Below are 13,578 nucleotides of genomic sequence, written 5' to 3'. Positions count from 1 at the left end.
GGGGCAGGCGGCAGGCGGGAATCGAACTCATGCGGAAGTGGCTTCAGATTCTCAGTGCTGTGCTTTAACCCGCTGCGCCACCAGGGAGGGCCTGTAAGCCATTTTTTTTATCAGAAATGTAAGTCATTGGTTATTTTATATTAAAATAGTGAGAAGAAATTAGAATTGTGAATAATAAAAATAGTAGTATGAATCTATTTTTGAGTAACTTTTCCAACCTTGTTAAACTAAGAAACCTGTATCAACTCTATTTTACCCTTAACCCACTGTTTCTATAAGTAGCAATACAATTTTTATAAGCAAATGAGAAATAACAAATCTTTGAAAACTGGGAATTCTCCATTTTCTTCTACTTTCCATGGTACCTTTCCTTGTTATAATTGCATATTTTTATTGTAAAACAGCTTCTTCCTGCACATCAACAGGAACAATTTAGAGTGGTGAACATACTTCCCCTCAACTCAGATATGGTCTTGGTCCTATTGTATGAAATTCTTATAACTGATTTGTTCTTCATTTATGCATTTTTCTTCTCAGGAAACCTTCCTTTCCCTGTGCTTCCCCTCAATACCCCTTTGATTTTGATGTTTCTTTATTGTACTTCCTTAAACTTAGTAACATTTTGTTCTTATAGTACTTCTGTATCTCCTCTTGTGGCTTAGGCTAACTAATTCATTGTGGTTGACAGTCAGTGGTACATTTCACAACTAATATATGGTACTGGCACATCCTAGGAACTTAGTGTTGAGTGAATGATATTTCCTTCATACAGAGTATTTCTTGTTTTGCATAATAGATATGCCTGTTGTTTCGTAGTCAAATGTGGACAAAGGATCATATCACTAAATTGTTATATTCTATTGAGTAGCATTACAAATAGGATTTATTTAATTAAATGCCAGAACAACAAAAATTGTAAGGCCAGGGATTGTTCTTAAATTCATGTCATTATGTTTCAGGCTCAGTGATTAAATTGAACAATATGTATTATAATAATGTAGGTTCCTACATTTTACTAGTGGAAAATGAAGCATAGCAAAGGATCACAAAAGATCTTAGGTATTTCTAGTCTAGAGATTTCCATTTTGGCAAACAAAATGCTATTACTGAGTTTTTTAATAAATGAGGTGCATGAAGCCCAAATTGGATTTTTTTTTTAAAAAAGATTTATTTATTTGTGCATACAGAACTGGGGTACAGGCAGAGGCTCAGGGGTGGTGAGAGGCTTCACCAGAGATAGAGTCGGGAACAGAACAGGCAGATCAATGAAGTACACTGCTGAGGGGAGCAGCGGGTGGTTCAGGAGAGGTCTGCCACGCCATGTGGTCACCTCCAGGGCAGACGGGAATCGAACTTGAGGTAGAGGCCAAAGGTGCAGGGTGGTGAGTGGATTCACTAGAGACAGAAAGTAAGTAGAACAGGCTGATTGATGAAGTACACTGCTGAGGGGAGCAGCGGGCGGATCAGGAGAGGTCTGCCACGCCATGTGGTCACCTCCAGGGCAGGCGGGAATCAAACTCATGCAGAAGTGGTTTTAGCTTCTCAGTGCTGGGCTTTAACCCGCTGCGCCACCAGGGAGGGCCTGGATTTTTTTTTTTTTAAAGATTTATTTATTTGTGCATACAGAACTGGGGTACAGGCCAGAGGCTCAGGGGCGGTGAGAGGCTTCACCAGGGACAGAGTGGGGAGCAGAATAGGCAGACTGACAAAGCACACTGCTGAGGGGAGCAGCAGGCAGGTCAAGAGAGGTCTGCATGCCTTGTGGTCACCTCCTGGGCAAGCGGGAATCGAACTCCTGTGGAAGTGGCTTAAGCTTCTCAGTGCTGTGCCTTAACCCGCTGCGCACCAAGGAGGGCCCAACATTGGATTTTTAAAATCATGAAGTTTGTAATTAGTACAGGCAAAGAGGGACTAAATATCATGTCCTCTTTGGTATTACTCCTCCTAGCTACCTTTACATCAGAGCTTCTTAACTGTGGCGCAATTGACATTTTGTGCTGGATGGTAATTTTGTGGGCGGCTCATCTATGCATAGAACTATTTAGCAACCCACTAGATGGCAGTAGCACTCCCTCCCCCTCCCCAGTGTGACACCAAAAATACAGGCTTTACCAAATAACCTCTCTCTCTTCTGGCTGAAATCACCTCTAGCTAGAAAGACTGCTTTACAGATGTATCACTTATGCCTCCATTTAGTTTTCTCTCTAGTTTTGAGACTTCTCTTTGACACATGACTATTTTCCAACTCCAAGTCAGATTCTAATCTCACTCGGTAAACATTTTCCTGTCTGATCTTTTTACTTTGGTGCTTGATATTTGCATCATCTTGTATTGTTTTCTTTTTTCCCCAGACAATAATGGATATCTTCCATTATATTGGTAATTGGTTTCAGACAATCTGTGCCCAGTTATTATTTGACAAATCATCTGGTTAAGTCAGATTTACTTCTATAGAATGAAGTATTGTATATATTAGTTAAATATTGCTTTGATGATTATTTTAATCTTGACTTATGTTGGTGAATTTAATGAAATTAAAATGTATTGCTCCCTAATTGTACATTGAAACATGCAACTTTCAAACATCCTTTCAAGGATGTTTTTGGTGTTCATGTTTATAGTTCAGCAGATCTTATATTTGAAGTTTAATAACTTATACCTTTTATTTAAAAGACTTAGTTCCCTGTATTATTTAGTACTTTTGCGCTTATTTATTTAGTGATTATATTTTAGGTATTTTATATAGTGATAGATATATACAATCTATAATACAGTAGATATATGCATTCTGTAATGTGGTATATATAGTATTACAATCTTTTTGAATATTGCTAAGTTCAATCATTTCATAATTCTATTTTAAAGCTAAGTATAACTGAGACTAACATTTTGTAGTAAATTTTACTTTTGTCAGATATTCATTGGATATTTTATTTTGCATTTGTTAGGCAGATTGTTAGAAATGGTTTTTGTTGAAGTAAAATTTACATTTGAATAGGTATTTAAATACATTTTACCCATAGAATCTATGTCATTGTTGAATTTATAGCAGTCATTGAGAGCTACAGTATTTTAAACTATGGTTTTCGAAATTTTTAATCATGCATTTTAATTTCATGGAGATAATTTAAAATGACCAAAGCTATCAAATTCTAATATTTTAAATTGCTACAAGTAGTTGATATTCAGTGAGAAGAGGAATGACTTGTTTCTGACATTGCTGTATAAAAACTAGCAGTTCTGTCTTTAGACAAGACTAAGTCTTGGTTTTCAGAGAGGAGAATGTAAGAGATATTATAATATTTATTATAAAGTATACATTCAAATTCTTTTTTTTAGATTTATCATTAGGAACCTGTTATGAGGTGTTGTAAAACTGTATCAATCATTAAACTTTTCTAAATTTAATAACTTAGATTAACTTTGGTTTCTAGGTAGCCTCATAGTCACTACTATAAATAAATAGGAAACAGAAGTAATTGATGACTATAGAGTGTGGCATTCCCTTGGCAGAGGTTGTGAATAGTATCTAGGAAGCATGCTGACATTCTTTTCTCCCCTTAGTCTTTTTACCCTGTACTACCATAGTGAGCTACTGTTATAAAAGGTTTATGACATTCCTATCAAATATACTTTATTAGAAAAATTTAATTTTATCATTTTTTTCATTATTTGATTGACAATTGGAAAACTTGCCATTTCAGCATTTATAAAAAAAATCAAAATAAGACTAAAGAGATTTGTAATCATCCTGAATGATACATATTATTTTAAAAAATTAAGTTTATGTTATTTTAAAAATTTTATTACATTGCTCATTTTTGTGCAATATTTGATTTTTCTCCACAGCTGTAGACCCCATAATTTGCCCATGAACTATCACCATAGTCCTTTATGTTCTTCCCTCCCCTGTTTTGACCCTTCTCCTCCTTGCACCTACCCCATGTGCTTCAAAACTATTGTTTGCCTGTATGTTTCTTTTTTGACACCTTGTTAGGTTTCTTTATATTCCACCCATAAGTGAAACCAACTGAAATTTTTCTTTTTCCATCTGACTTATTTCACTTAGCACAGTATCTTCCCGTTCCATCCAAGTTGCTGTAAAATGACATGAATTTTGTATTTTTTGATTGCTGAGTAGTACTCATCTGTTTGGGGTCATTTAGGTTGGTTCATATCTTAGCTTTTGTAAATAGTGCTGCAGTAAATACAGAGTACAAGTTTCCTTTTAAATTAGTGTTTTTGTGTTCTTTGGGTAGTTTTCTAAGAGAGGAACCACAGGGATCCATTTTTAGTATTTTGAAGATCTTTCTCATAGCTTTGTACAGTGGCATTGCATTCTCACCAGCAGTGTAAGAGGATTGCCTTTTCTCCATATCCTTGCTAGCATTTGGTGTTGCCAGTTTTTTTTTTTTTTTTTTTAAACATGGGCCACCAGTGTGTGCTGGTCTCATGGTTCTGATATGCATTTCCCTGACTATAAGTGATGTTGAACATTTTTTCATACATCTGTTGGCCATTTGCATTCTGGAGGATATATATTGTTTAAATGAATACCTTAGGACAAATACATGGACAAAAACTTCAATTGAATTATTTTTGATTGTATTTTCATTCATGTTTAAATTCAAGGTTTGGAAGAAAGTAGTATTCTTAACTTTGCGCCAAAACAGTGTCTTTCCTATCAAGTCCAATAGTTGGCCTTTCTTTGCAAAACTTAAGTTATACTAAATTTGCCATTATATGGGCTTCTGTTTGAAAGAGTAGTCCTGTTTGACAATTTTTCTCAGATCTATAAAAAATCTTAGAATTCTGTTTGATTTGTACTTTAAACAAAACAATGAGAACACATCAATTTTTCCTTTCTGAGTATCCTCCTCTTTATAGGGTTTCCCTTGCTTCAGTAGCTCCTTTATTTTTCTACTTCTTTTTTTTCCTTATATTTATTTCATTCTTGCAAGTCTGCATGAGTGATTATTACTTGCTTTTCAGGGCTTTCAGTTTTCATTTTTTTCAATTGTAGAAATTGTTCAATAGTTTGTACATTGAACTTTATCAATATGTGATTAACAAATTTCTCTTCTGTAATATCTTGTGATGTACATAAAACATTTCCTTAATTTTATTGAAACTGCTTATCTTTTTTTTTCTTTAATAGCTCTTGCTTTTGGAATCATACGTCAGAATCTATTAACCAAATTTAAGAACATAAAAATTTGCCTCTGTGTTTTCATCTAAGAGTTTTATAGTTTTAGCTATTACATTTACCTGGATGGATCTATTATACATTACTACTGGGAATGGGAAAATGTTACACAGTTTGACAGCTTCTTATAAAGTTAAACATGCATACATTTACCATGTGACCCAGCCACTCAATCCTTAGTTTTTACCAAGAGTTAGTTAAGCATATGTCTAGAGAGCAGTATCATTCATAGCAGCCAAACCAGAGAACAGTCCTCATGTATTCATCAGTTTCTAACTGCATAAAAATTCATGGTATTACATAAAGTGGAATGATAGTAATAAAAAGAAAAACAACTAAAACATATAATAGCGTAGATAGCTTGCTAAAACTTTGTAAAGAATATCTTATAAATTTTAGAAAAGATACAACTATCGTGATAGATCATTGTTAGCAGAGAGCATGCTAAGGAGTGAATTCACTGCAAATGTTAGAAGAAATTTTGGGGGTTTATTGTATTGTTATGTATCAAGATTTTGATGATAGTTACATGATTGAATCTATTTGTCAAAATTCATTGGTCAAAAATTAATTCATGGTGTAATTTGTAAATTACCCAACAATAAAGCTAAAAATCAAAGAACTTTTAAAAAATCATTAGGCTTCTTTAAATCATGGGTAGATTGAATAGAATATTGATTTTATTCCTTTTTTGGACTTTCTCAAATTGGAATGACATACATGCTTTGGCAGAAAAAGGGGAAAGGTCACTAATATGAGGATGGATATCTAGTCTCACTCATGGGCTAAAGATAGCAAGCTATATTCGAGAGGTAGTAAAATTACTTAATGAAACATAATTGGTATCAGGTTCAGGAATGTTTAATTTTGTTAACATAGTTCCCTAAATCATACACAGTAGTGTAAACCATTGTTGCCTCAATTAAAAAATGTTGAATATTTTAGCTTCATATTAACTATTATTTTCATTCACTTTAGAAATACAAACCTGGTCGATGTGATGATATTTTAAAATGGAAGCCTCCCAGTCTGAATTCTGTAGATTTTCGCCTCAAGATAACAAGAATGGGAGGAGAAGGGTAAGTAAATAAGTAAACATCTACCCCCAACCCCACCATTTTTTCATGAAATAGTAGTTTGTATAATATGGTAAGATTTTAAATGTTGAGTTTCATTAAGATTTTTCATAATGTTAAATGCTTATGCTTATGCTTTTGCTTTTTTGAATTTATCTTATGAATTTGATTGCTACTTTCGAATAAACACTCGAGATTTAACATGAATTTTTATTGTTTTTCCAGTCTTGTTTCATTTTACCTGATCTACAATCCTTCATGGCATTTTATTCCCAGTTTTGTTTTCATTCTTATTATATTTTTAAATATATTTTGTTCTTTTAAAATTTAACCCATTTAGATGACTTAAAAATTGAATTATATTTGATTTTAGTACATCTTTAAAACATCAGCATTTAAAGTGATCACCTGATATCACTATGAAAACTGCTTTGGTATAGGTACACTATGTAATATGGATGTCAGTTTTCAAAAAGAAGGTACTTATATGAAATACAACTATTGCATAAAACATGTATTTTCCTGTTAGCCAAAGTAATAAATGTTTTTAAATGTAAAGAATGTTATGTTTATTAATCGTTTTTAACAAAATAAGTGAATATATACATTTAATGCTAATGTTAGATGCAATCTATTAAAAAAGTACTATAAGAAATAAATCTATAATAATTTGAAAGGTGAATAGCCATGTCTCTGAGTCATAAGAGCCATAGCATGTGGCCAGTGAAGTGTGACTAAAATATTATAAGCTTCTTTCTTTCTTTTTTTTCCATTGCACTTTTAAATATTTCTACAAAGTTTCAAATGGAGTGGAATGTCTTAACTGTAATATAAAAACCAATCTTTGAAAATATTTGCAATTAATTTTTTAATGATGCCTTAGTCTTTCAGAATATGGTTTTGAGTCTGTAATAAAGTGCTGATATAATAAACTCCTGTTAGATTGAAATGAGATACAGATAGAAAAAATCTATTGTGTTAAATGTCGTATTGATGGCTTAAAATCTAAACTTTGTTCTTTTCACCCATTTTGTCATTTCTGAAAACTTGAAGTTATAGTATCATGACCTAAAATAACTTTTGCATAGGTTAGCAGTCTACACCGTGTTTAGCTTTTAGACATGTAATACAGATTTTTATCTAAGAGCTATACTCTTCTATTATTTAAAATACTATGTGGCCTTGCCTGGTGGTAAAGCCGGTTAAGGCACAGTACTGCAGGCTAGCTATGGCCACTTCAGTGCCAGTTCGATTCCCAGCCCCGGAGGTGATCCTAGTGGCGAGGCAGACCTCTCCCGACCTGCCCGCTGCTCCCCTCAGCAGTGTACTTCCTCAGTCTGCCTGTTCTGCTCCCCACTTTGTCTCTGGTAAATCCTCTCACTGTCCCTGCAACTCTGGCCTGCACCCCAGCTCTGTATGCATAAATAATCTTTAAAAAAGAAACAAAATATACCCTATCTTATCAAGAAGAAAATATGCTCTGAATATCATATTTGGGTGAGTCTACAAAGATGTTTGCTTAGTCCAATAAACAATTCTAAAACAACAATGATATTTATATGTGAGCAGTTAAGTGCTTTCTTAAACTAGTAGAAATGCAAATTTGTACATTCTTCAATGGGCGGTAAAGTAGTGTAAATCTTGAGGAAAGTGTCAAAGAGCTAATAACTGCAGGGAGTATCTGCTATGCAAAATACTTGGGAAACAAAGAAATGAGTGAATTTTAAAAATTTGTACAGGTGGTAGAAGCCCTGTGAGATCATAAGAAGATAACTGTGTTAGCTTTGTGTTGTTGCCTTAATATTGTGTAGATAATTTATTTTGAGGAATGTAGTGATAAAATACGATTTGTATAGTCAATATATTCAGTCTCTTTTAATATCAAACCTATGTTTTGTTGCACAAATTTTGTTTATTTAAGCCTCTCTATAGACTTTTACCACGAGAGTTTAGTCCATTCAGAGTTAATGTGCTAAGTTACTTGCTTTTAATCCTTTTACTATAATTTATATTTATTTTACTTTTTTTCATTAAAGAAACTTTCTTTTTTATCACATTGGTATTAATTGTATTTCCCCCCTTATTAATTTATATGAGACTTTCCTATTATATTAAAGATTATCTTTCCTTTCTCTGCGTTCATAATCATATATATATATTTTTGTTTATGCTTGAACAGCAGATACCCATTATTCCCCCCTCTGAGGTGGTCTTTTTGCCTTCTGTTTATGACCTGAGAGACTTGAAATACTTTCTAATGCTTACTTTTCCTTTCTTTTCTCCAGATAAAATTTTTGCAATGATTTTATTTAACATTCACTTCAGGTTTTATTCATATATATATATTTTAAAAGATTTATTGATTTATGCATACAGAACTGGGATACAGGCCAAAGGTGCAGGGGCGGTGAGAGGATACACCAGAGACAGAGTGGGGAGCAGAACAGGCAGATCAACTAAGTACACTGCTGAGGGGAGCAGCTGGCGGGTCAAGAGAGGTCTGTCATGCCATGTGGATCACCTCTGGGTTGGGGATCGAACTCATGCTGAAGTAGCTTTAGCGTCTTGGTGCTGTGCTTTAACCTGCTACACCACCAGGGAGGGCTTGAAATATTTTTTTTTTTTTTGAAGATTTATTTATTTATGCATACAGAACTGGGGTACAGGCCAGAGGTGCAGGGGCGGCAAGAGGCTTCACCAGAGACAGAGTGGGGAACAGAAAAGGCAGATCAACGAAGTACACTGCTCAGGGGAGCAGCGGGCGGGTCAGGAGAGGTCTGCCATGCCATGTGGTCACCTCTGGGGCAGGCGGGAATCGAACTCATGCGTAAGTGGCTTTAGATTCTCAATGCTGTTTTTTAACCCGCTGCGCCACCAGGGAGGGCCCTGAATTATTTTTTACTGGAACATTTTCCTCAATCCTTTCTTTATAGATAATATTGAAATGTCTTAGGAATTTTGCTTTTGGACTTTGTTTTTTCTTTTTAGAATTTCTCTTATAGCCATGCATGTTCCTTTTAAGAATCTTTTCCTTGAACTTTATACTACTTTTTATAACATTTCCTTATAGTCTCTCATTATCTAATTTAAACTTAACTGCGTTTTTATGTTTCAGGATTCATTGCCTAGCCCTTTTTCATTTCCTTCATTTTTCCTTTCTTGTTCAAATATATTTGTATATTTGTGTTTTTCTCTGATTTCTTACATATCTGATGGGACTCTGATTTCTTATATATCTGTAGATATATTTTTCTTGACAGGTTATTAGTCTTGCCTTACCTGAATATAGAATTTTTGAGGTACAGTTATTTTCTATCTCTTTTTATTGTCTTTTGTTTCTGGTGTTGATTCTTTTTCCTTCCTTTGTTGATTACCTTATTCTTACTTTTCTTTATTGACTCATTGGACTTAAGTTTGTTTGTTGGAGTGCTGTTGGCGTTGGCAGTTCATACAAGAAAGAAAAACACTCTTCATCCCAGTGCATCATTATTTAGAGTTTTCCATTTCCCTGTACTAAATGAATGGGGAAAGCCTCTCTGCTTTTCCACCTGTGTATTCTTCCATTTCAGGCCTCAAACATTTTTAAACTTAGCTCCTAGTGGGCCATACACATTACCAAAAGCCAAGCCATTGTTAACCTTTTCTCTAGTATTTTCAGATATATGTTCTTACCAGGATTTACTAATTCTTTTTTTTTTTGAGATATACATAAAAAACTGGGTCATAGCCATAGTTGTAGGGAGTCAGAGGAGTCACCAGAGACAGAGTGAGGAGCAGAGCAGGCAGATGGACTGAAATAGACTGCTGAGGGGAACAGCGGCTAAGACAGGAGAGGTCTGCTGCACCATGTGGGTCAGCTCACTGGACTGGGGATCTAACTCATAATGCTGTGGCTTCCAGTAGCTTGACAACCTTGAGACTTAACCCCTGTGCCTCAAGTGAATGTCCTGATTTACTAATCTTAAGCCTTTCTTTTGGGCCCTTTCTAGCCTTTGGAGGAGAAAATCACAGTCTAGTTCCCTTAGCAGGACGCCCTTAAAAATCATACCTTACTTTATGAGGTATGAGGAAAAGTAAGGTATATTCAAATTATCTTTTTTTGGTATTTTTTCTTGTTTTGTAAATTATGATCACAAAAATGTTGCTACCAACCCCTCACTTTCCTCCAACCTCCAGAAGCCAGCTATGGTTGCTATAACAAATACTGTAGCTTGGGTGTATTAAACGACACACATTTGTTTTTCACAGTACAGAATCTGGGAGTCAAAGATCATGGTGCCAGCATCGTTGGATTCTAGTGAGGGCTCACTTTCATTTGTGTACTATCAACTTTTTGTTGTGTCCAAAGAGTGGAAAAGGAGAGCTAACTCTGGCCTATACTTGTAATGACCTCCCAGAGGGCCAGCCTGGAAATATCATCATGTTGGGGTTTAGATTTCAACATTGAAACTTTGGGGAAACATTTAGTCCTTAACTGGGCAAATAGAAATTTTCTTTATGGTCGAATACTATGTTCTGTTTTACCTTCAGTAGTCACCCACTAAATTTATGAAAGGTTTTTTAAACCCATATATTTTCTAAATATATGAATGTTGAGTGAATTCTCTTTACACTCCCCTGTGTGAGACAAAGAAGCATTGTATTGTATTCAACTCCCTTGCTTCTTTTTGCTCTTTGTCAATATACCCTATGATTTTAGATGTAAATCATATGCATTGTTTTATTCTTTCCTCTGTACATCTTGCAAATAGTTTGTTGGCTTTCAGACTTTAATTATGTGATGAGATTTTTTTTAGTAATTATTTAAACTCATTTTTATTTTATTGACATTGGTGTTCATTAATTGCTATTTCATACCTGACTTTACTATTTTTTTCAGAATTTTTCTCCAATTCAACTATATTTTCATGTTTTTAAGAAGCATTCTTATTTTTCATAGCCTGGAGTCTTTCTATTATGGTCTAATATACAACACACACACACATGACTTTAATGTTAGGTGGAAGTAAGAAGCTATATTTCAACAGCTGCCTGTGATTCCTATTTTTATTTAAATCTTAAAAGTAAATTTGAAATACCAATTCTGTTATTTCTGTTTTTCTAAAACACTTTTTCAGGTATTAAGATTTTTTCCCCTTGCTTTTAGAATCTTGCAACCCTCTGAAATCTTTAAATCATTCTTAAAAAGTAGGGAATTTCCATTTATTGCTAAAAATTTGTCAGTATTTTATATATTAAAGAATTGTTCTCCATGTTATTATATTAACCTATTGAAGAAACAGTTGTATTTGTAGTAAATATCTTATTATATCTTAGTATAATAAACACTGATGTTATAACCCTGTGACTTACATTTTATGTGATTATGGGTGGAATCTTTAGAGCTAGAAATTTGTTAAATTAGGGTTTTGTAAAGTACGTATGAAGTTATTATATATTACTAAATAACCTGAAGTTCAAATACTTATTTTAAAATGTCAGAGAAGAAAAAATTTGAGTTCCCTAACCATGAATAGTTCTTATTTAAAAAAAAAATATGAAACTAATAGCTCTTATTAAAACAAGTTGAAAAATAGTATTAATAGAATTATATTCTTTTTGCTTTCACAGTATGTTTTGTACCAAGCCATTTAATTTGGCTTAAAGAGTTAATTATGTTGAAAGGATATTTAATATCCTCTAGCATATGACAGCTTCAAAATATAAATATGGTAATTTATTGTAAAAAGAAGAAAGTGAGGGCACATCATTGTTAATGCAGTCCTTTTATCTCTAGAAAATGGAACTCATATTAAGCTCTGAATCTCAGGGGAGAGGACATGGGGCGGGAGGGTGGAGAAGGAGCTTATTTTGCCCTTTGTGTACATCAGAAAACTATCTTAGCAAACTGTACTTCCAAGTGTTGAATAATGGAATAGAAAGAATAATTTTGATCCAAGATTTTGGCAAAGCTGCATGTAGTAGTAGTTGTATTGATTGGTTTTTATATCTTAAATTTATTATATTGGCACCTTTTATTTGTGATGTTTTTAAAAATTACTCTTAATTTATCATAGGAAACACATTTAATTTGTAATAGCAATGTAAGATTTAGGGGTGCCTGTGTGCATGAGAGTACATGTATATGTTAATGCCTGTTGGGTTAAGTTTTAGATTTTCTGAATGCCTTTATGTTATAGCAGTATTATTCAGTGTGAACACTACAGATTTAACAGTTATATTTATATTAATTACCTTGTATTCCTTTCATTAAAAACCTTTCAACTGGAAGTTTTCTGTTATCTATCACTGAAAGATACTTAATGTTCAGTATAACAAACAAGACACTGCAGGTCTCAGAACATGTTTCCAGTCATCAAAGAATATGTAAATAATGCAGCTTTTAGAATAGACACACACACATACATACATACATACATACATACATACATACATACATACACACATGTCTTCATTTGATTATTTAAAAACTGATAATCTAAATCATACATGTTGATGTGTTAGTATCAAGAATGTTTTTACTAACCATTACACAATTATATTAGCTCTTCAGATACCATCAGATATGCTTCTTTTGGGTTGTGTTTTAACTTTTTTTTTTTTTTTAAAGATTTATTTATTTGTGCATACAGAACTGGGGTACAGGCCAGAGGCTCAGGGGTGGTGAGAGGCTTCACCAGAGACAGAGTGGGGAACAGAACAGGCAGATCGACGAAGTACACTGCTGAGGGGAGCAGCGGGCGGGTCAGAAGAGGTCTGCCACGCCATGTGGTCACCTCTGGGGCAGGCGGGAATTGAACTCATGCAGAAGCGGCTTTAGATTCTCAGTGCTGTGTTTTAACCCGCTGCGCCACCAGGGAGGGCCGTGTTTTAACTTTTATAAACAGAACTGGATTATGTAGTATCTATATTTAAAAATTGTTTGGGCATTTAAATATGTGTTTGTTGTAGAAAGTATGGGCCATGTTTCATGGTCTCAAGGGAGTTTAGAATAAATCAAATGTAAATTACATGAATTCATTACTAAGAGCAAAGACCTTTATCATAACCTACTTTATCAAAAAAGAAAAAAATTACTATCTTACTTTTAGGTTTTCAGCATAAGCCAATGGTAGTGTTAGTTGTAACTGATTTATTACTTTATCACTATTTAGTAAGCATGTATTAAAAAATCATCTATATATGTATGCTAGTTACTGGGAGTAAAAAAGATGAATAAACTCTACTCAGAAGGTGTAAGGAACTTGATTTGTAAGACAGATAGAGATAAATATTGTGACAAATTTTGTAATACCA

At 33.8% G+C, this 13,578-nt stretch overlaps 1 protein-coding gene across 1 annotated transcript in view; it reads left to right on the top strand.

The window, feature by feature from the left end:
• RNGTT (RNA guanylyltransferase and 5'-phosphatase) overlaps window positions 1-13,578 on the top strand; it is a 215,108-nt gene that overhangs the window by 122,614 nt on the left and 78,916 nt on the right. Inside the window, exon 13 of the mRNA XM_004673684.2 lies at window positions 6,185-6,285. Within this exon, the coding sequence (XP_004673741.1) occupies window positions 6,185-6,285 (101 nt within the window). The remainder of the gene's footprint in view (window positions 1-6,184; window positions 6,286-13,578) is intronic.

The sequence above is a fragment of the Condylura cristata genome, unplaced genomic scaffold, assembly GCF_000260355.1.
Source record: "Condylura cristata isolate star-nosed mole 26May11 unplaced genomic scaffold, ConCri1.0 scaffold00001, whole genome shotgun sequence".
Taxonomy (NCBI): Eukaryota; Metazoa; Chordata; class Mammalia; order Eulipotyphla; family Talpidae; genus Condylura; species Condylura cristata.
The sequence above is the reverse complement of the archived record's forward strand: the minus strand, read 5'-3'. Positions and strand labels throughout refer to the sequence as shown.